The 23,887-nt window shown below is 32.3% G+C and overlaps 5 protein-coding genes across 5 annotated transcripts; 1 reads left to right on the top strand and 4 right to left on the bottom strand.

Moving 5' to 3' along the window:
• Positions 1-9,381: 9,381 nt before the first annotated feature.
• On the bottom strand, positions 9,382-11,505 carry HELRODRAFT_97107 (hypothetical protein). The gene is made up of 5 exons (XM_009012921.1): positions 11,142-11,505; positions 10,877-11,002; positions 10,307-10,788; positions 9,918-10,149; positions 9,382-9,765 (listed from the first exon to the last, which is right to left on the bottom strand). Exons 1-5 carry the CDS (start codon positions 11,425-11,427, stop codon positions 9,434-9,436), a joined length of 1,458 nt encoding a protein of 485 aa, XP_009011169.1. The 5' UTR covers positions 11,428-11,505; the 3' UTR covers positions 9,382-9,433.
• Positions 11,506-13,534: 2,029 nt separating this feature from the next.
• On the bottom strand, positions 13,535-16,366 carry HELRODRAFT_190231 (hypothetical protein; the record flags this gene model as incomplete). Its single annotated transcript, XM_009012922.1, has 4 exons — positions 13,535-15,012; positions 15,133-15,759; positions 15,964-16,121; positions 16,269-16,366. 4 exons carry the CDS (start codon positions 16,364-16,366, stop codon positions 13,535-13,537), a joined length of 2,361 nt encoding a protein of 786 aa, XP_009011170.1.
• Positions 16,367-17,470: 1,104 nt separating this feature from the next.
• On the top strand, positions 17,471-17,830 carry HELRODRAFT_72628 (hypothetical protein; the record flags this gene model as incomplete). The annotated part of the gene is made up of 2 exons (XM_009012923.1): positions 17,471-17,566; positions 17,672-17,830. Coding segments are annotated over 2 exons (255 nt in total), but the record flags the coding sequence as incomplete, so codon positions are not given.
• A 294-nt stretch (positions 17,831-18,124) lies between these two features.
• Positions 18,125-18,554, bottom strand: HELRODRAFT_147791 (hypothetical protein; the record flags this gene model as incomplete). The annotated part of the gene is made up of 2 exons (XM_009012924.1): positions 18,125-18,159; positions 18,380-18,554. Coding segments are annotated over 2 exons (210 nt in total), but the record flags the coding sequence as incomplete, so codon positions are not given.
• A 2,873-nt stretch (positions 18,555-21,427) lies between these two features.
• Positions 21,428-23,143, bottom strand: HELRODRAFT_72205 (hypothetical protein; the record flags this gene model as incomplete). Its single annotated transcript, XM_009012925.1, has 5 exons — positions 21,428-21,500; positions 21,604-21,666; positions 21,927-22,000; positions 22,170-22,289; positions 22,409-23,143. The coding sequence occupies 5 exons, from the start codon at positions 23,141-23,143 to the stop codon at positions 21,428-21,430; spliced, it is 1,065 nt and encodes a 354-aa protein (XP_009011173.1).
• Between the last annotated feature and the right edge of the window lie 744 nt (positions 23,144-23,887).

A 23,887-nucleotide genomic window follows, 5' to 3' on the forward strand; every position in this document is an offset into this window, starting at 1 on the left:
TATTTAACATATTTTAGCGTTTTTATTTTACTTGAAGCTTTTTAACTAATGTTAAGCCCTAGCCTACCTACAATTGTTTAACTCATCTCAGTCCCTAACTTACCTATGAATTAAATTAAAGTCCGGTTCACGGTAAAGAAAATATAAAGTTGAAGAGAAACATAGCAACAACGACACCGAATGAATGGATGTTGTGTATGTATGTGTTGTATTGATGTGTGTGTATGTAAAAGGCGCACTCCAGAAACTTCACTCACTACCGACGAACCTCCATTGCACCGACCATCATCTGACACGCATCGATGGAATGAATTTGACCGGATACTGAAAAATAAATTGAAAAAAAAAATTCACTGAAATAAAAAACAAGCAATTGGAAAAAATAGGCAACTTATCTTTTTGAGATAACACTCAATCTTTGTTCAAATTCGAGTACTTTCAAAGGTACAATGAGACAAAAACAAATTTACCTTTAACATTATCATCGATTTGTCATCGGAACGATCATCATGAGACCACCATCTGAAACGTGCTGACGCCCACCACAGCCCACCTCTCATAATTCTGTAGACAAGTTTTTGTTAATTAGCGAAGTAGTAAATCAAGAAACAAAGGAACGAACGAATAAATGATTAACTGAATGATTGAACGATTGGTTGAATGGATAAATTAACTAATTAATTAATCAACCAATGATTTAATGAATGAATAGAATGAATCAATGAATAAAGTAACTGAGGAATAATTTGAAAGATAGTGATAAAATGAATGAATGAATGAGAAAAATAAAAAAAAGAAACTAAATCATACTTTAAAAATCGTCGTTGTTGTTATCTTCGAATTGTCATCGGAACGATCATCATGAGACCTCCATCTGAAACGTGCTGATGCCCACCACAGCCCGCCTCTCATCATTCTGTAGACATTTTTTTAATAGCGTGTTAGTAAATCAAGGAACAAAGGAACGATTGAATAAATGATTAACTGAATGATTGAATAATTGGTTGAATGAATGAGTGAATGAATGAATTAATAAATCAATGATTCAATTAATGAATAGAATGAATTAACGAATCAATTAATAAAAGAATAATTTAAAAGGTTGAGTGATAAAATGAACGAATGAGAAAAATAAAAAACGAAACTAAACCTTACTTCAAAAATCGTCGTTACTGTACTTTCCATTGCACCGACCACCACCATCTGGTCGGCACACAAAATACCATCCGAACTTCAGAGTGTCAGTCGAACAGCCAACGAGCTGATTCTTCCTACACCACCATCATCATATGTAAATCATCATGAGACCACCATCTAAAACGTTTAATGTATATACTGCTGACTCCCACCACTGCCCACCTCTCATCATTCTGTAGACAATTTTTTATTAGCGTAGCAGTAACTAAATGTTTGAATCTTAGAAGCAAAAAATTAAAAAATGAAAATAATGGCAAATAAATAATAACTGAAAATAATAAAGAGATTAAAATGTAAAAAAAAAACTTACCGTCGTCCATTCGACAAAGGCAGAATGTTGAATGCTTTCCGGTTCCTACGTTGTCTTCCAAAACTGGTGCCAGTCCTCCTCGAGATTGTTGTTGAAACACAGCCCGTGTTGATGGAGAAAGATAAACAGAAGATTCTCATCAGAAAGCTTAGCGGTGCCTGCATCTCAAATTGCTTAATAAAAATAATCCTATCTACCTATTTAATTACTTTAGCTAATTTATATTAAATTATTAATGGTACGATAGTCGAAAGTCCCCCTTCATTCTCCATCCTTGCACAGAGGCTCACCGACAGCCAGGGCACCGGATAGTAAACCATTGCCGTGCGGATAGTAGACTATTGCCGTGCGGATAGTAAACCATTTGCCGTCCGGATGCCGTGCGGGTAGTAGACTATGGCCGTGCCGCATAGTAAATCATTACCGTGCAGATAGTAAACCATTGCCGTCCGGATAGTAAACCATTGCCGGTTCACCACTGGCCACCAAGGCTTACCTCTGACAAGGGATTTTGAAATTCAAAGTCTATCGGCTATCGTACCCTCAACTTACCTATTCATTACAATTAAGCCCTAGCTTACCTAAAAATTACAAAACTCAAGAGCCCAATTCATTGGCCAATCGGCACCCACCCCACCACCTACGTAATGCCTTGGGCTCCAACTTAGTAATAATAATATAAAACTTAAACCCTAAATCTATTAATGAGTATGTGTTACAACGTAGCCTTAACTTACCTATTCATTACATTATGGTCCTAGCTTACCTAAAATTACAAAACTCAAGAGCCCAATTCATTGGCCTTTCGGCACCCACCCCACCACCTACGTAATGCCTTGGGCTCCAACCTAATAATAATGTAAAACTTAATAACTAACTTACCTCTCGATACACTTAAAGCGTTTATTTAATTTAAATTACAAGATTGTTCCTAGAATTAAATTATTGCTTTTAACTACCTATGAAATTAAATTACTCTCAACCTTAGTAATAATAAATTAGAATGTGTAATGAAAATAAAATAACGCTCAAATACTAATATGTGTTTATGTATGCATTTGTGTGTGTGTGTATAATACGCTGATGCGTGCAATGTGGGTGCGAGAAAAAATAGAAGAGATAAAATTACGCTGCCTACCTATTCAACTACATTAGTGTTGGATGCTTCCTATCTATCCTACCTACAATTAAAATTATGCCTATCTAACCTACCTATATAGCTACTTAATGTAATTGTGTGTATGTGCGTGTGCGTGTGAGCATTCTTACTTAATGTTAAATTACAGAGAAAAACAGAGAAAAAAGAATAAAACGTATCCCAGCCAGGCGTATCTTCTTTGCCACTGAATGAACGAACGTAGCCTGACATCTTCCACGATGAATTCCTTTGGAAGCTTCAACCTGAATAAAATGGATGAAATGGAAAAATCTTATTTGACTAATTTAAATTAAAATAATAAAACGAGCCGCGGTGAATTCCGCCGGAAAAGCCAGACAACTGGCAAAAAAAGAAACGCAAAGAAACCGTAAAACGTACTCCAGCAGGGCGTGCATTCTTTGCCACCGAATGAACGAACGAAGCGTGACATCACAACCATTCTGATCGTCCACGATAAACTCCTCTGGAAGCTTCAACCTGAATGAATGAACCTGAATGAACCTAAATGGAAAAAATCTTATTTATTTAATTAATTAAAATGAAAATAGAGAAACGCAAAGAAGCCGACCGGTCGGCAAAGGAAAGAACCTCAAAAAAGGTATCTATATAGGATTTATGCTCTATATAACTCTATATAACTCTATATAACTCTATATAACTCTATATAACTCTATATAACTCTATATAACTCTATATAACTCTATATAACTCTATATAACTCTATATAACTCTATATAACTCTATATAACTCTATATAACTCTATATAACTCTATATAACTCTATATAACTCTATATAACTCTATATAACTCAATATAACTCAATATAACTCTATATAACTCTATATAACTCTATATAACTCTATATAACTCTATATAACTCTATATAACTCTATATAACTCTATATAACTCTATATAACTCTATATAACTCTATATAACTCTATATAACTCTATATAACTCTATATAACTCTATATAACTCAGTAAAACAACAGTAGCCATTAATATATATGTACGCACGCAGTTCAAATTTTTCGGGGAGAATTCAAAAAGACCACACCTTGCTTAACATCCGATTCCACGCCGAGCCAAGCCGAGCCAAGCCAAGCTGAGCCAATATGCATAGATTTATAAGCGCTTTTATATTAAAATTTTGCTCGCTTTTTAAACGAATATCCCAATATAACAAATTCTCCATCCTATTTTAACTTTCTTTGATGCTTTTTAATCAGTCAGGTCACTAAAATCATTAGTGATATCGCAATGAAATCAATTTGAAATTTTTTTTTAATTATTGATAAAATTTTTAAATTGTTGATAAAAATAACTAGTATATATAGTGTAGTAAAACGTTTAAAATTTTCTGAGAGAATTCAAAATAATTTGAGACTACACCATAACACAATTGTACAATTTGAATGTGTAAATACAACATTATAAATGTATTATAACTACATGTATATATCTATCTATTTCTTTATTTAGTTCTGCCTGTGTATATTTTGTCAAATTTATTTGATAGGAATTGAATATAACCTTCATACCGGCTGATTAACTACCATGCAGTAAAATAACTACTGTTGACACCATTTCCTCCAACGATTTCGCAACGAATTGCCCATACCATATAATTAGAATAAACTCTTTCAATCAATGTTTAAATTTTTATATTGTCATTTATTCTTTCGTTTTTGTTTCTGTACTAATTTTCGTGTCAGATACAATAATTTAGTTTTTAAGTAAATTTTCATTTTCGTAGCTATACACAAACATGCCTACCTGTTGCATTAAAAATTGCATTAATAATAAATAGAAATGAGAAAATTTTTGATGCATTTTTTCACAGGTTTATTTTCAAATTAACTTCACACTAAAATAAATGTAACAATATCCCTATACTCGTTGAATAGAACTATTTTGTTTTACAATTAGATATATTTTATTTTATAGACTATTATAATTTATAATGCTATCATGGATTACCATTTTATTATTAAAAGCAATACTTAAGAAATGCACAAGTTTCTGTAACAGTTTATAAAATTTCAGATTTCCTCAAAATGTAATAATGCAAAACGATTGGATTAAGTGCATCAGACAGGAAATAAATGATTTCAAATGGCTTCCATCAAAAAATGCAAGAAAATGCAGTGACCATTTCTGTAATAAAGATTATAAGGGTTATGATGGAGATAGGAAGGTAATGCTGAAGAAAGCATTTCCATGTTTTCAAGTTAGTTATATTTATATGCCATCAGTTACACAAGGAAGCAATTCACATCTTCATTGTACATTGCAACATTATTTATCCAAAAAATATAAAATGCATTCACCAATATTCCATGTATTTTATTAAAACTTAGAAAGGGCATAATGACATTGTGAATAATAAACCCTGTTTAGGACTGGGATCATCATCATCATACCAATCACCATTACAAGTAGAGTCAATTTTATATTAATGCTTAACAAGTTAACTAAATTGGCATAATCAAGTTTTTATATGAAATACACATCAAGTATTTAATGTAACAAATAAATTAACAGAAAAATTTCTGGAAAAGTTTAAAAAAATTAGAACATATGACTCTGATCAAAAATCATTCGCGTTGACACTGCATTTGTATGGGCATAAGGCATATGATTATCTTTGGACAAATGGCTTACATCTTCCTCACACTAGGACATTAAGAAAGTGATCTTGTCATACCTGTTCAATAATTTTAATAAGATTGTTTTAAATAACTATTCTCAATGTTATTTTATTAACACTACATTAAAAGGTGGCTACAAAACATTGATGGTATGCCTGTGGTGATTTCTACAAACCTTATTGACTAATGGTGATGGGGATACTCTGGAACTGTAGGGTCATGACATTCAATCTAGTCATGGATTGAGAAATCAATCCTTGATATATTTGATAACAAACATTTATTATAATATAAAAATGAAAAAAAAATGTAGGTGTAAGGCAAAATCTTACTGGAACTATTATTTTTAGCAATTTATGATTTATTTTTTTATTTATGACTATCCATTTTCAATGATACCGATATTTTTAATTATTATTATCCAAATTATACTCATGCCTATATAAATTAATTTGATTGTGGCTATTTCTGTGCTTAATTATTTTATTTACTTGCCATAGGTATGCACAGCATTTAATAAATTAATGATAATAATTAATCAATCAATCTTCATTTTGCGTCCAGAGACCCGGTTTCCCGAGGTATTAACAATTAATAACACAACATTCTAAGTGCATAAAATATAATAAATTAAAAGTACAATTTTTACAAACCTCATTGGTTATGGTGATGGGGATTCTTTAAAACTGAATGATCATGATCTAACAAGTCATGGATTGATGAATCACTGGAATCACACATTATCTTTAATAAATTTAATAACAACATGTACTACAATTTAAGAATGAGGAAAATTTTGTAAAACATTAAATGAAAAAAATTTAGTTTGAATCACTCATAATTAATAAATTTTAATTAAATTGCAAGTTAGTTTGGGGAGTTTGAAGCTTGAATTGAACAAATTACAAAATTGTTTATTTTATAAAATTGATTGATAAGTTGTTTAATATATTTATTTAATTTAGTATAATTTATTTTTTATTCCCAGACCTAAGCATTGTAAATAAAAATTTTAAAACCAATCAAGCAATAGAATTTAGGATCTTAGGAACAAGTGCTGTTAGTTGTTAGTGTAGTAGTAGTATCTAGTAGTGTAGTGGTTGGTAGTTTCTAGTAGTCTAATCTGTTAATGTTCGTTAGCGTTATCTGTTATTTACTTCAATTAGTAATTAGAATCAGTAAAGTTTAGTTTTAGCTTAATTATTAGAGTTTAGTAATTTAATTACTAATTAGTCGTCGTTTAGTGTTGTTTTACACTAGTTAATGAGTTAAAAGTTAAAACTAAAAGTGTTGTTGGTGGTTCACAAAAAATTTTTTTTATTTAAAATGCAAAAAGATACTTAACCGTCATACAGCAATATCTATCCTAAAACAGCATCTAGTATCACCTTTTAAAACATTTTGAAATTTTAAATAAAAGCAATATTCCGAAATTAGTAAATATACGATCGTAACTTTTGACTTGGGCGATAAAAAATCCCCCTCCAATTTCTCTCCGAAAGTAAGCTCCTTGTTCGACCGTCAAAAATGAGCGAAGGCCGTTATATTTATTCTAATTATATGTGCTCATCATACCCATACGATACCAAATCTCTGGTAAACAAAAATAAGCGATAATAAAGAAGCACTGGGTAAAAGTTCCTCCTCAGAATACAGACTATCACTATACTATAGGTATAGATTGTCTATACTGAAACCATGCCTCGATTAACAAGCAATTTATTCAAGTTAGGTGCGATAGATGTCACTCCGATGAAAAAAAAATCTCCCCATTACCCTAATTATCCGTACAAACAAATGCTGCCGGCCGTCCTGAGAGACCGTGTATCCGGCAGAGGGGAAAAGCAACGAAGTCGGTACCGTTGTTAGTGAAATAATTAAAAAAATTATGGTGATTTGATAATCTTAGAGTCATCTGGCTTATTTATTAAACTTGATAATTTTATTGCAAAGATTACTAATTTCAATTTATTTACACTTACGTCTTACAGGAACTATTTCTGCCCATTGTTAATTAACTATTCATTATTTTCGAGATTTTCATAACTCTGAATTTATTAAAAATTATACTAAAAATTTTTTAATTTAACATTTCAATCAATCAATCAATTAGTTTATAAAACGCTATTTCCGCGATGTTCAACAGCGCTCCTCAATGAATTTTGAAAACAGATGGGTCTTGAGATCCGCTCTGAACTTCACAAGTGATGGAGAACTAGTCAGAGAAATAGGTAGAGAGTTCCAGAGAAAAGGACCAGAAAAAGCAAAAGCAGATTTGGCAAAAGAGTGTTTAACATGAGTTAAGAAAAAGCGAGAAGAAGAAGACGATCGTAAACCGGGGCGTTTAGGTTCAATTAATATATCTGATAAATACTTAGGAAATAATTTAGATTGAGACTTATACATGAACGTGTAAATTTTAAAAATTATTCTATATTTTATAGGTAGCCAGTGCAAGAGAACAAGATAGGGAGATATATGAGAAAAGAAAGGGGCACGAGCAACTAGACGAGCAGCAGAGTTAAAAGCTTTACTTAAAGGATAGAGTATAGAGTCAGGAAGACCATAGTAGAGCGAGTTACAATAATCAATCCTAGATAAGACTAACGAAGTAACAAGAAGGAGAAGAGTAGGATCATCAAGAAAAGGCAAAAGTTTTTTTATTCTACGTAGATGAAAGTAAGAACTTCTAGCAACACTATTAATCTGAGAAGAGAGAGACATAGTAGAATCAAAGATAAAACCTAGACTACGAAACTTATGAGAGACATCAAGAGTTTTAGAATCAGGTAAGATAATAGGAGGAATAGTAATTGAGTGTTTAGATTTATTGAAAACTAAAAAAAACATTTAATATGGTTAACATTAGGATTCCATTAGCTAGTATTGCATTAGTAGATTTATCTATCAATTCGAGAAACTTTCTGAAAGCTTTTTTAAACATTCAAAATTTTTCATTGAAAAATACATGAACTATTGGTATTATAGTATTATAACTATACACTTATATACACACTTCAGAGACACCATGTTTGCAAGAAATGTCACTCATGTTGGCATGCATGAAAAAAAAAGAATTTGATGAGTCAAGATGCTCAAAAGAAATTGAAGCATTTATTGCATGTAGCAATGAACAAAAGGTTAGATAGACAATTTATCAATTGCATTTTTTTCTGTCACCATAATTTTGGTCATTTGAAATTAAATTTATACTGACATAAAAATAACAGGGAAAGATGGAAAACAAGAAGCAGATAGAAATTGAAGAAATAAAAGAGTCAGGACGATTACCTTCTGAAATTGTCAATAAAGCTTTAAGTAGATATCAACAAACAACAAAGAAAACTTGAATAATGACTCTGTTTTATTTATTTGTTTTCAAATGCTAATAAAAATTAAGTAATCATTTGAAGGACAATATATTTCTTGAAATATGCTTAAAAATGTACTTCAAGAAGTATTAAACTCTCTCACACTTTCCCCTTCAAAGTCGCTCATTTATTTTTCACTGCATGCAACAAGCAGAGAAATTTATAAAAATCAACGATAATATCAAATGAAATATTGTATAAATCAATAAATGAACTATTTGTAGCACCATTTATGAAATCAGCTTTATTATTCCCAAAGAGTGAATACTAATATTACAAGTCTTGTTCAGTGCAATCACAGGAAGGAAAATTGCAACATAACTGTAGCCAGAATCTGGGTAGCATGTTAATGAGGTTCATCTTACTCTCTCTCCTTCCACCAGCTTTCTTCAAGCTCTCCTCATGATCTTTTATAGCTTTAGCAACCAGTTTGAGAATTTCTTCATAGAGAGGATCATCTCTTAGTACTTCTCCTGTCATTTCAGAGGCATCCCGACCAATGTTCATGACCAATGGAGGTGAATGTCTTATCACGTAGTCATCAGAGCAAGGACAGATATCATTATGAATTTTAGGCGTTGCATAATACACCTTGTATACATCCGACGCTAAAAATGTAAGAAACAAAAAAATATTAAGTGTGACTTTTATATTTTTAAATTAAATTAATACACGCTATAAATGTATTACAGATTATTGTTGACAGATAAAAAATGATTTATTTTGAAGAAACTAGAAATAGTCTAACAATTGCCATCTGGAATGTATCTGACTGCTTGGATCTCTTGACAGCAGTAATGAAATAAAAATTTATGTGGAGAATGCACTGAAGATCCTGTTAAGAGTGGCTCAATATTTTTTCCATCTAGAATCAACTCACTGTAGATATCATTGGTTTTCTGTTTCAGCTCAATTTCTCGAGCTTCTCTTTTGAATATTGACTCAGTTATAGTAGGCAAAATATCCATCAAGCTTGTGGGTGTGCTGATGATCGTGTTTGGTTGAATTTTGTTTTTCCATCTGGCCACAGCTGGTACTCTGATACCGCCGTCCATCACTGACTGGCCTTTACATCCTGAATCATTGTTATTCACACCTCTCTAGAAAAACTTTTCGAATTATTTGAGAAATATAAATAAAAGATTGGGCGAGATTTTTCTAAAAGTGAGAAATATCATGCTAATTGCAAGAAAGATAAAAAATTGAATGAAAGAAATTTCTGACAACCTCTGAGAATGCCATTGTATCCCCCATGACAGCCACCTCCTGGACCAGTTTCCGAGGTCAACCCTCCATTGTCAGAGGTCAAATATACGAAGGTATTTTCACTGATTTTCAACCTCTCAAGCGCTTCCATGACAGCACCAACTCCCCAATCCATTTCCTCCACGTTGTCGCCGTACTGCCCGAAAGCAGAATGATTTTGGAAGTTATTTGAAGTGTTCAAATAAGTGTGAACCTGTTTTCAATAAAACAATAACGATGAGTGTAAGAAACAATCATAAATGTTAAAAATATTGGTTATGAGAATGTTTACAAGAAAACTGAAACATGAACGAGCTAAACATTAATATAATAACGACAGTGTCTCTTGGAAAATTTGATTTTTTACCCACTTGAAACCAACTAATCACAGTGAAAAATGGTTCATTATTCTGAACTTTCTGTTCAATAAAACTGACACTTTGATCCACCAGACGTTTAGTTAGACTACCAAATCTTACTGGTTGTTCAATGACGGTGTAATCTTTCATTACCATGCTGTTGATGAGTTTCATGTTGCAAATGTGCCAAATCATATACAAAAACGGTACATGCAACATCAGATTTAATACTATTATTGTTCTTCTTTTAATCAACCTTCTCTTGAGCAGGAAGTAGCTGATGATTACTGATGTTAGAAAGGTTCTGAAGAATAATTTCAAAGTAAAACTCCGTCTACCGGATATGGCTGAGTAACCCCACAATCCACCACCTTCAGGGCCATAGTCAGCCATGTTAGTCATAGGAAATCCATAAAACGTGTCAAATCCATGTTTCATGGGATGGTGACAGAAGTCGTGGGCATCGTTGCAACTCAATCCCAGATGCCATTTTCCTGGTGACATTTTCAAAACGCAACAAACTTTTTAGTTTATAACTTTATAACCATAAATATTTCAACAATGTACTTAAAAAGCACAGACCAAAAAATCCAGTAGAGTAGTTATAATGTTTTGCTAATCTGGCAATGGTAGTTTCATTTTGAGTAAGTCCTCCGGAGCTTGAACTAAAGATGATCACAGGGAATGCATCATTGTGACATGCCATGCCTAGGTTGTATGAAATACAGTGAGTGATGTCTTATGCATTCTTAGAATGAATATGAATAAATATGAGAAAATGCAATGCATACAATGGTAAAAATTATAATAAAAAATGTGCACAGAACGTTATTAATAAAAAACCGACCAGATCTGATGGGATATCTTCCAGTTAGAAGAGCTGCCCTACTAGGTGTGCACAGACTGTCAGCTGCCAGATGGTGCACCAATGTGGCACCTTCGGCAGCTATCTTGTCTATGTTTGGTGTTTTAATAGTGTCATTGCCAAAAGCACCAAGATCCCCGTAACCTAAGTCATCAACTATAAAAATTATCACGTTGGTTTTGCTACTGTGGTGAGGACTTCCTTCAGCATTTGCAATAAATTGCTTTGCCAGGAAAATTAGAAAGACAGGAAAAATATACAAATCCATATTAAAATCGAACTAAAAAATAAAGGAGGAAAATAGTTTATTCATTTCATTCTGCAGTGACATTTTCTAAACTTTAAATAAACTCGTTGTACTAGTTTCAGGCCTCGTTAATCTTGACAGGCTCGTACACAGCTGATCGCTTATGTTATTTATTTCGTTCACCACAGGTGTCTTAATCACGTGATAGAGTTGCCTAGATGTAAACAAAACGATAAATACAAATCATTCGCCTCATTCGCACGGGCTTGTAAGACCGATTATTCACGTAATTTTAAAATTACAAAATATGCTTCAAAATTTTTTTGTTTACAACTTGTTAAAATGTGAGCAAAATATGTCATTAAAAAAATGTTGATGGTAAAAAACACCTCAAATAAAACCATGCGATTGCTTTATTAGCTAGCAGAAATCAGGTTCGCGCAGATCAAAAAAAATCAACAATCATGCCATAGTTGACTGTTACGTGGTTAACATTTGACCGCCACTTGTTGATGAGATCGAAGCCACAGAAAATGAAGCGACCTTTCCTCTTGTGGTCAGTGTCGTGCCGACATCTGTGGGACAGACATTCTTAATCCTAATAAGTTTAAATCTGATTATTGCATGACATGGCCATGACTAGGTAATTAATTAACTAGTCATTAATTGATTAATTAATATGGTCGGGGCAACTAGGCACCATTAAAAGCCATTTATAGAACGTGTTAATTATGAAACGTCAACGTTACACGTTCGAACAAAAAATACAATAAGCTTACTTAGCACACGAATTGAACAGTATTTAGGATATTTCAAATAATTTAGCGAATCGTAAACCAGCAAATATATAGCTAAATGGAACATATTTATTGATACAAAAAATGAAGGCAAAGTGATTAATCAATCCAATGCATAATTTCTTCGACAATTTTTATTACAAATTTTAAAACATACTACCATATATAAGTTACAGAAAGACAACGATGCCTAATTTAAAGCTGGCTTATATTACAAATTAAATAAATTTCGTAGAATGTAAAAAGAATTGTTTTATTTCGAATTGAATCAATTGCTATTACTATTATTATTATAACAGATTCGTTTGTATGGTGGAGTGTCCCAATGAGCTGAACTTGTCCTCTTTAACCTTGGGACCTTGCGTGATTTGGGAAATATTTGGGCAAGGTCGGGGCAGAAATCTGTTGAGAAGTAGTCACAGGCCTGATCAAATGGAACGCAGTTTGTTGCTTCAATGAGTTTCTGAAGTTCTCGCCCTGCAAAGCAGATATACATGTTCATGTACATACGATTTTTAAGTTGAATGGTTTACTCATTAGAAAAATAAATATATGTAACAATGGGTTTAATATTTGACAATAAGCCAAAAAATTAGTCATAAATTTTAAGTAGTTAGCCAATAACTTTTAAAATAGAGTTAAAAACAATAAGTGCTGCAGTAAATCTTCATCATTGAAAATATTCAGTTTTCGCATCTCCACATTATTAAACTATAAATTCTTTTTGTCAACTATTTAATAGTAATTTAAATCAATCAATCAATCAATCAATCTTCATTATGCGTCCAGAGACCCGATTTCCCGAGGTAGGACGTAGTAATTTAAATAGTACATATTAAATATAAAATTGTTTGACCTTTGGCCCATGATGGGATAGTTTTTCTGGGGTTCTCCTCGTCATCTGAACTGTCATCTGAAGAGAGGTCGTTGATGTTGTAATTAGTCTCTGTGGACTTTTGGTAGATTTTTCTTGATGGTGTCATGTCGTAACTTGAAAAATTTTTTTAATACAACTTATTAATGTAGTTATAATCCATGTTTTAGAGCATTATTTATATTATATGAATCAGATAGCAAAAGAAAAAAAATATATAAAAATACTTTATAACAGAAATACACAATAGCAAGGTAGTCCAATTAAAGACATACAACTGAACTTCTTTTGATAAAAATTATTTTTGGAAATGCATAAAAAAATTATTATTTTCAACGGATTTGGTTCTACAAAAAAGAAATATGTAACACATCCATAAGCCTAGCATCTCATATCACATCATGTTCATGTTCGGATGAAAATCGTTACAAATAATCATGAAAGTACAATGAATGAATCACCTGTTAACATTACTGTGACTCGACGTCGAGTAGTTTGGAGAGGTCATAGTCAAATTACTGACGACAGGAACGCTGGCATTATTTTTAAATGATGTTGTTGTATATGAAGACATGTTTGTAGCAGCTGACGAGGGAGTATCTGTAGTCGCACTGTAGGAATAAATTACCTGACTGTCTTCCTTGTTGTTGTTGACATGATTAACATTTTCATCTGTGAATGTATCGTTAGCACTTCTGTTATCACCGCTGTCAGTGTTAACAATAATGTTACTATCATCTGTAGCATTAATGTTATCATTTTTCACAAAATAATCTTCAACGTTTTCATTGCTTACAACAAATTTATTGATGTTAACACTGATATCCTGGTGACTGCTGCCAATCTCATCTTCATCGTCCACCTCATCATCTTCATCATCGATTTTATCACTGACTTTTTCACTGTCAACAACTTGTTTATTGATGTTGCCAATCACATCTAGGAAAGATTGTACATCGTTCACTTTCTCATTCCCTCCCATACCACCATCACCACCATCATCATCAGTGGGGCAATCTATTTCAATGACAATTTCATCATTGTCGCAAGCTGTAGCAACATCTTCGTTTTTATCATCCTCATCTTTTGCAACAGCAGCCATGTCCGATTTTACCTCATTTGTACGATCACTCATATCACCACCGTTATTATTATCTATATTATCATTAGGTATGTCAGCATTTTGACAGGTCTTTTTACTGCAAAGTGGGCTATTATTATTATCAATATTATCAGCTGCATCAAAGTAAGCACTCTCCCGATCAACAAGAGTGTCATCTCCCATATCGACAAAAACACATTTATCGACAACATACACAACTTCTGCTTCACATTCAGAATGATCGGCATTAATGTCATTATTCATAGGAGGGCCTATTTTTTTATTGTTCTTCTTATTGTTCTTGGACCCTGGGTTAATATTTTTCTTACATTTTTTTAAATTATTTTGTTGATCATTGGTAGGACCTTTGCAACTGGCATCAACAGAATGTTTGTGGTTAGCTTTGCCATTGATAGTGTGGATACTTTTGTTAATATCATTGTCGCTAGCCCGATAGCAATCCTCATCAATGCCAAAACCGCCACCAGAGCAAACTATGGTATCATTATTATCCTCGACCTCCCTCAAAACATCTAACAATTTAACTCTAGACTGTTTCACATTCTTTTCATTGAAGTTATTTTTGATTAGTTTAGACCTTTTACTGATACTAGATACATTATCATCATTGTTATCATTGATATCATCATCTACAACTTGTTTCATCACCATCAGTTTAGTATGCTTGATAGGGCTGATGACAACCTGACAATCCTTCAATGAAGAGGAGTTGAATTGTTCATTTTCATTCACTGCTTTTACTGTTCCTTTAGTTTTCTTACTCTTCACATGCTGTTCTCTCATCTTTTTTGAACTGACTTTCTTCTTGGTGACTGTTAGAAAAATTTCAAATTGCATCAGTTTCATAAAAAGTCATGTTAGAAAAATTATGTTAGTAACAATATTTTGAAAGAGCACCATCAACAACAACAGCAGAGCAAATGATAACAGACCTAGATCTTTGCCAGTAAATTCAGAAATCAGAGTAGAATGAAGGAATGAAATTTGTTGCTGTCGTTGATAATTTTGTTTAAACAAATTTTGTTTCTGCAGATTTTTCGTTGTTCTCAGTCTAGATGACTTTGTTGATGAGGGCTTTGTATATTCTACCTGCTGAGGTTGTTGCGGCTGAAGTTGTTGCTGCTGAAGTTGTTGCTGTTGTTGTTGTTCTTTTTTCCTTGCTTGATTTCTTGTTAAGGGTTTCTGCCTTGGTGTTGAGTTTTTCATTATTGAAAGGTTCATCACTACCTTTTCCTTCTGCTTTTTGGCTTCTATATTCCTGCCTTGTTTTGATCGTTTATTGGTCCCATCTATTTCATTTGTTTTATTTTTCAGAACATTCAAATGGTGACCATCAACACCATCCACATTTTCAATAATGTCAACCTCAACCTTTCGAATTTTAACATTTTTGTTGTTAGTTTCCGCGACTTTTCTTTTGTTGTTGTTTTGCTGCTGGCTGTTGAGAGGTGACAGTAAGATAGCACAATCTTTAGTCACATTTTTTGGCTGACATTTTGGCAACTTTTGCTGCAGAAGGTCCTTCTTAGAATCTTTTTCAACTGTGTTTTCTTCTGCACCTGTAAACAAACAAATTGAAATAAATTTTATGATTAAAAGTTCAATGACAATTCTATAAAAAATGTTTTATAAATAACTCTTAATTAATAGAAAAAAGTTTAAAAAGTCCAAAAATGAAGCCTCACACAAATTTGTATTCTTAGTAGTGAGAATGTTAGAACCATTGAGATAAACTGGTGATTCTTTGAGTTTTATTCTCTTACTCTTTGGCAAGCAATTTGGTGGTGTTTTGTCATTTGCTCTAGCTGAAACATTCATCAACAATTCCAGCTGTTGCTGTCTTTTTCTCACTTCATTTCTTGTCTGTGGCTTCTTTGTGGGAGTCAACAATATGATTTTGGATTTTATGTCTTCTGAACATCTATGAAAATTTTTCATTTAACTTTCAGGTTATTTTTTATTAATATTTCATTTTTTCAAGCGTATTAACTAGAAAAATAATTATAGGTGATATAATTTTATTATTAATTAAAATATAAATTCTAATAAAATAACTAAAAAAACTAACTTTTGATTTTGATGAGATTTCAAGCACTCATCCAGCCAATCTAGACCATCTTTAACCACATCTTTTAAATAATTTGACAATCCATTCTTGAGAAACATTTCGCGATTTATTTCTATTCAAAATTTTAAAGGTTTTCTTTCAATATTGTTAGTATTTTTAATTTTTTTATTTCTTACTGAACTTAGAATTTAAAAAGAGAAATTCATTTGCCAGTAAATTAAAAAATTCTTCAATCAATTAAAAAACAAAAAATTGATTAAAACACAATTTATTACAAATTAATAAAAATTGCAAACTTAAATCATTAAACTAAAAAATTAAACTTTAATTAATTTAAAAACAAAAACTAAACAAAATCTAGTGCAAAAATCAACCACGTGACACGAAAGCGCCAAATTGAAGTTAAATTGATGACAGTGATGGGAGTATGGAAGCTTTTTAGAATGAAATTTGAAATATAGTAACAAAACGTAAAAGCATGGATATATATATATATATATATATATATATATCAATGGGTAGAAATTAATTAACAAAACATTTATTTAATTTTTAATACATTAAATAAAATTATTAATTTTTATCACATAAAAAATTCATAAAAATAATTTTATATTGGTTTTATAATAGTTACGCGGTCTATTAGTTTGCGGGTGTTTCTACCTAATAAAACACCAAAAAAATTCAACGTTATCGAATTGTTGACATCGAGCTTTCCATAAAGTCATAACAATAACAACATGCTTGGTAAATCGTGACACTAACTTATATGTTCGGTTAGGCGATTGATATTTAAAAATAAATTAATTTTTCAAAAATAAAAATGTCTCGTTACGGAATTCCTCTAGATGACAGAAGCATCAGCAGTGTATGTCTTCTTGTTTTTTTTTCATTTTATTAAAATTAAGTAAGTTGTGATTTAATCAATTTTAATTTAATTAATTTTAAAATAAATAATCGTGTCAGCACGTGTTTCGCATTTCTTTTGTCGTCATCACTAGTTTTTTTTTAAAGGAATAACATAGTATACATAGTTAACATTTACACAGAATTAGAATGAATAGAGTAGATAAATAATTTTAAATTTTAATAATAATTATAATAATTCAATACTCAATAGTTATACTTTAATAAAAGTTTAATTTGTTTTGCATTTGAAATTCTGTTTTTATTAATTACTCATTGTCATTGCATTCCCTTAGTTGCAAGATATGTGTAAGACCTACAACAAAGTGACAGAGTTGTGCTTTAGTAAATGTATTTCAAATATGAATGGGTTTCGTTTCACTCCAGATGAGGTATTTTGTATTTTACATTCTTATAATTATTATAATATAATAACACTTAGATCAATCATTAGAATTTTAGTTTATTATATTTCAAACTACATCTTATACTTATAGACAAGTTGTGTGGACCATTGTGGTGGCAAATTCATTTCCAGTAACAAGGTTTTAATGGCAACATTCACGGAGATACAATTTAAAAAGCAACAGCAAATGTTGGAAGAGGCACGATCCCAACAGCAAGCTGAAGCCAATAAAGCAAAAATGAATCCTTAACTATTTTAACTAATTTATTTAAAAATCACTGTAAATATTTTTGCATTTTAAGATGCATTTTATGATGTAAATAGATTAATGTAGTTTCTTTTATGTCTTTGTTTCATTGAATAATGTTAGGCATTTAACTTTATAAACTTTTATTTAATCCAAACAACCAAAAGTGCAAAATTGTTTTTTAACAGACACATGTTTTCGACACAACTATATAAAAAAAATTAGTTAGTTCCATTTAAATTCTGATTGTCTATCAGAGAGATCTGAGGTTTCCCTGGCAATGTGATGCTCCCCTTCCTTCTCCAGTCGATTCAAAATAAAATTACTGGTGTCTGTATTAATTTATTATATGAAAAGAATTTTATAAAAACATTTAATTAAAAGCCTGAGTTCTCTTCTAAACTCTAAAATCTATTCAAACAAACCCAAGTCTAAACACTAGACTACTATTAGTTAAAAAAGATTATTAAACTTGAAAAATAAGCTAAAAAGTTTTGTTTCTACAATAAAAGTCTTAAAACTTGAAAACTTAAATTTAAAAGAAAGACCTACCTATAAATCGTTCAACACAGTTGACAATGCAGTTCTCCGATTTCCTATCAAGTTTGGACCCCGGAGTTCCGGACATGCAGGTATCCCAGCAATCTTCCGTCATCACATGCACCACCTGCTGAAACCTCTGCTTGTGGGCCTCGATCTCCATGAACCGTTGAAGTTGCGGGTCAGATTGGTCAGCCATTACTGCAATATATCAAATTAATTTATCGGTCGTTTTCACAAATTTTCGCAGAAAACAGTAAAAAAAACAAGGTCAAACGCAATCGTAACAAATGGAAAGACAACAAACTTAATATCGCTCATAGATAGTCATTATTTAAATTAGTTAAATATTGAGCACTTGACGTTGCAAATTACGGTGTTTCTTAATTTTATGTTGTATTTGCGTGCATATGCACCTATACAAACGCTAATGAATGCCACAGCATTGGCAGTGTCCAGCTTGTAATATAGTTTTCATTCTTCTCGCAATGGCTTTATCATCATTACAAACTTCTTAAATTTTGATTCACTTCAAAATGGGACACCCGTCATAGGCTGCCCCACATTGCATCAACATCAACATTGCCCCACATTGCATCTACATTTTTCATTTATAACCATATTGAATTTCTTTTAAACAATTAATGAATGAAAAAAAACAACAATTTTTCTCTCCATAAATTTGATGTATTTACGTTTTTGAGTGTAAGAGTTTACGTTTTGGCAATGAAGATTTATATTTGAATGTATGCACTTTAAAACCAGCCAACAGTTTCAAGATGAAACTCGGAGAGCTGTGATACTAGAGCACTTTAGTGGTGGTGGTGGTGGTTTTCACACAGAACTTAATCTACCAACCATTTTAAAGCCAGTTATGTTATATTATCCTAATAACCATTTTTTTACATTTATTTGACAGCACATCCGCGATTGGGATGGAGAGAGCAGGTGGAGAAGGACAGGGTGAAAGCGGGGTTGCGTGATACTGAGGCGAGTGACAGATGTGGATGGAGTCGAGGGGTATTTCGGTTTCATCATAGGTAGCCAAACGGCAACCCCCGATCTCGGGGAAAATGCCGTCTAAACGTGTGTTGTTGTTGTTGTGTTTTGACAGCACATCTCAAAATTTTAATAAAATTAGCGTCGTAAACATTATATGCAGTAGTTGAAACCAATTAATAAACTAAAAACTGCAACGTAAAAAATTGCTCTACAATAAATCCTTCTTAGATGGTATAAAAATTTGTAATTTAATGCAATAAAACAATTGTTTGAAATGAGTGACTTCGCAGTAAGAACATGAAATTATATCAAGAACGTCCTAAGTACTGAAAACAATATGAGAAAAGTGACGCTAGGTAGTTCTCATCTTGTAATGTACGAAACATTCAATTTATTAGATTTTCTTGAACAGATCAACAAAAGATATATTTACAATCATAATGAAAAAAATTCTGAACTTGATCAGTAAATGTCGAAAATGCAGTAGCAGCAAAAAATGAAATTTTTACAATTTTCTTAAAACTTTTCTCAATGAACAATGTGAATTATCAACTTTATGAAACATAATTACTCCTATAAAGATAACAAATAATGATAATTAAAATAAAAAATACTGAAGATTAATATAACCGCATGAAAAAACTAATAAAAAAACGCGGAACTCATAAATTTTCACTGGTCAAAAAATTTTATGAAGAATGCTGTCAATTTATAACATCAAATTAATCATATTAAGATATGAACAAAACAAAAACAGGTAAAAATTAAGTATTATTATTATTGGTGTGTTTGTAAGCGCCCTTTAAAAAGATCACAGAGGCGCAACAATTATTGCAGTACATTGCGTAGCACTTTACTAAGGCAATGCAATGAATGGAAAAAAATCATTAGCAAGCGTAAGCTTGGGCAAAAAGATGATGTTTAAACCATCTACGAAATTGGATAAAAGACAACGCAGATCACGTAGGTAGGTCCCAGGACCCATTGTGAAGAAATTCCTTCGACCAAAAGCCAAGTTTGTGTCCGGTACAAAAAGTAAGTCTGAAATTGTCAGAGAGCAATGTTTGACTCAGCAGTGGCATTGTTCAAGAAATTACTCCGTTAAACCAAATCTTGAAATAAACTCTTTGATAATCCGAAAGCCAGGGAAGCCAAGGAAGAGTAAAAATTATACGCATGCACATTGAAGTTAATAAAAAAATTAATGGTCATTAATTACATAAGGCTTGTTGTTGTCATTTGATCAAAAAATTTACAAAATTATATAAAAATAAAGCATATACACATGTACATTCCCATATATACATATACAAATAAATAGATAGGAGGATATGAATAATGACGATTTATATGATAATTTCCTAAAAAGGTTTAGACAAAACAAAGTTAAATTGGGCAGACATCAACTGACATAATGTTGACTAAAAAATTAGTTATTTGACAAGTCAAATCAAAACATAAGCAAACAATTTCGAAAAGGTTCATAATAGCACCTTAACTTATTTTTAGGTAAACACGCAGATATATTTAAGTAGTCAACGATGATCAGCTATTACAGTATTGTAAAAATAGGCAGGGCTGCACGTGTTGGATGTGATATGAAACAATGAATGGAAACAGAATTTTTCCTCAAAAATTGATATTTTGAAGTAAAGATTTCTACATTTGGCCTACACAACGACACATAGAAAACTACAATCAGTATAGTTGGCGTCAGTAAACATCACACCACATGACGTTTGGCGTGTTAATCTCATTCATGGGTTTGATCATAGATATGCCTGATTGGGTAGTACATATTTAGAAGACTCCCTCTGAGAATCTGAAATGAAAAGTTTATCAAGTCAGCAATTCTTAATCTTTTTATAACATTAGGTAATATTAAAATTAAAAGGTAACATGTACGGAAAAGATATAAGGTAATGAATTTAGGTTAAAAGATAATGACTGAAGCTATGAGCGAATGAATGAAGTTATAACATTGAATGACTTTTTTATCATAAATAAAAACAAATTATTTGATATAATTTTTTCTAAATTATGTGGAAATTCAAAACTTCAACAACCTTGAAGCTTTAGTTTGGCCTGCTCTCGTTCTTCTGTGTCAAAGTACCAAACTGTGATAGCATATCTGAAATTATCATGATATATCGATCATTCTATCCTAATTTCATATATACATGCACACACACGCACACATATAAATTATTAAAATGTTTATGATTCATACGAACCTGTTTTTAAATGAAGGTAGAACCTCGTGGGGATTTCTACAATCTGACCAGAATAACAATAACCTTGTAGGAAAAAAAAAACATTTAAAATATAATAACTCGTCAATATAAAGCTAAAGGTAGAAGAGGTACCAAATTTGGTACCTGTAAGAACATCAATCTTAAAATCAAAGTACAAAATTTTCAAATTTGACAGTAGCTATTCAACTAGATTTAAGAGATTTATGAGGCTAAATTGCAATTCTGAATTTATTTTAGACGATTTTAAAATAAAAATGTGAATGAAAAAAGATAGATATATCGTATAGAGAATTGCTACCTACCTATCTAGAAGAGGTTCCACATCTACTTTTTCATGCTTAATGGATGGATGCAATCTCAACATTCCTCCATCAACCTGTGTACATGCGTCAAACGAGTCAGTGAAATAACCATTCAGAATTTATTCATGTAATGCTTATCACATGAAGAACAAAAAATATATGTCATAGTACATCATCGTCATCAACGTCATTATCAACATCATCATCATCATCATCATCACCACCATCATCATCATCATCGACCTTGGCATTCCAATCTTTATTGAGGTAGTAGAGGCACGTGATTAGTCGGCCATCTTGGTTGGAGTTGTCGACGTGTCGCATGTATCCAGCGCCAGATCCAGGGTAGCAAGCTAGCATCGGCTGCTTGTTATTTTCAAATAAAACAGTGCTACATGATGCAATGTAAAACTACATTATGTAACATAATGTGTCAATTACAGTACCAACAGTTGCAACAGTACCGCACCAACAGTACCAACCTTGGAATGACTCCTGATGCAGACATTTGAGAGCCTCTCGTTAAACTTAAAGATTATCCTAGCCATCTTCTGAATCAACTGCATGATGCATGGAGTCATGTTGAGATCACCTAGCCAAAATATTTTATCCCCTCGCACCGATAATGAGTCCTGATTGGACGCCATCAGACGACCATCCTCAAATCTTTGACTATTTATGATCTTCTGTACTTCGTTGAGAAGGTTCAAAGATTTCTGGCTGCCCTGAAAATGGTCAAGGACGCAGAAATCATATTCTGTGAGACAGTTGAAGGCGTAATCTGATATTTTCTGTTCTTGGATGTCTCTTTGTTGTTGGAATGTTGGCTGTTTCACTAGCTGATGTTGCTGTTGCAAACGTTGCTGTTGTGATAGCTGCTGTTGTAAATGTTGAGTTTGTTGTGACTGCTGATTTTGCTGCTGATGTTGATTTTGTTGAAGCTGTTGAGATTTTTGAATAGAAGAGACAGTGTGATTGTTTTCAAGTGAATTTTCATCATTTGTTGAAGTAGTTAGTAATGACAGCTGTTGTTGTAATGATGCTCTAAGTAGTTGCGCAGTTGTCAAGTCTTGTTGCTGATGTTGATGCAAATTGGATACATTTTGCTTCAAGTTAAACTGATTAGTGGCAGCTGGTGCATCTGTGAATGTCAAATTAAACACATCTTCCTGTGTTGTGTCAAGAATATTTGCATTTATAAAGTTCAAATTAGGCATTTCATTATTTTCAACAACTTTGTTGATGGTTGAGTCAAAGAATGTCGAAAGAAATTCATCTTCAATTGACTTGGACTCTTGCTCAGTTTCTAAATTTTGATGAGAAAATAGTAAAGGTTGATGCTCAGGTTGGAATGTAAATAGTTGTTGCTGGAGCTGCTGGTGCTGTGGTGGTGACAGTTGTTGATGTTGTGTTAACTGTTGCAGCTGCTGAAGTTGTTGCTGCTGATTTTGTGGTAGTAGCTGTGAATGTTGTTGAGACTGTGGTTGCTGTGAATGCTGTTGATGTTGTGATGGTTGCTGTGCATGTCGTTGAATATGTTGTTGCAAATCAAATGGATACTGTTGAGGACTAACATGCAAGTCAGCAACCTTTAGAGCACTTTGTTGTGGGTTGTGCTGCTGTCCATAAATATGTTGCTGATGTTGCGACAGTTGTTGAGAATGCTGATGTTGTTGAGATTGTTGTTGATGTTGCTGATGTAGCTTTTGATGTTGTGTTAGTTGTTGTGGCTGTAGATAATGTTGTGGCTGAGGTTGCTGTTGATGTTTTAAATGAGCTGGCTGTTGATGTTGTTGTAGTTGGTGTGGCTGTTGTTGCTGCTGTTGGATTAGTTGAGGCGACTTTTGTTGCAGCAGCTGTGGTTGTTGTGGTTGTTGCAGTTGAGCCAGCTGAGCTTTTAACTGTTTTTCATTAGAAAATTGTTGTTGCTGTTGTTGTGAATTATAAAAATTGATTCCAAA

The sequence above is a fragment of the Helobdella robusta genome, assembly GCF_000326865.2.
Source record: "Helobdella robusta unplaced genomic scaffold HELROscaffold_11, whole genome shotgun sequence".
NCBI lineage: Eukaryota > Metazoa > Annelida > Clitellata > Rhynchobdellida > Glossiphoniidae > Helobdella > Helobdella robusta.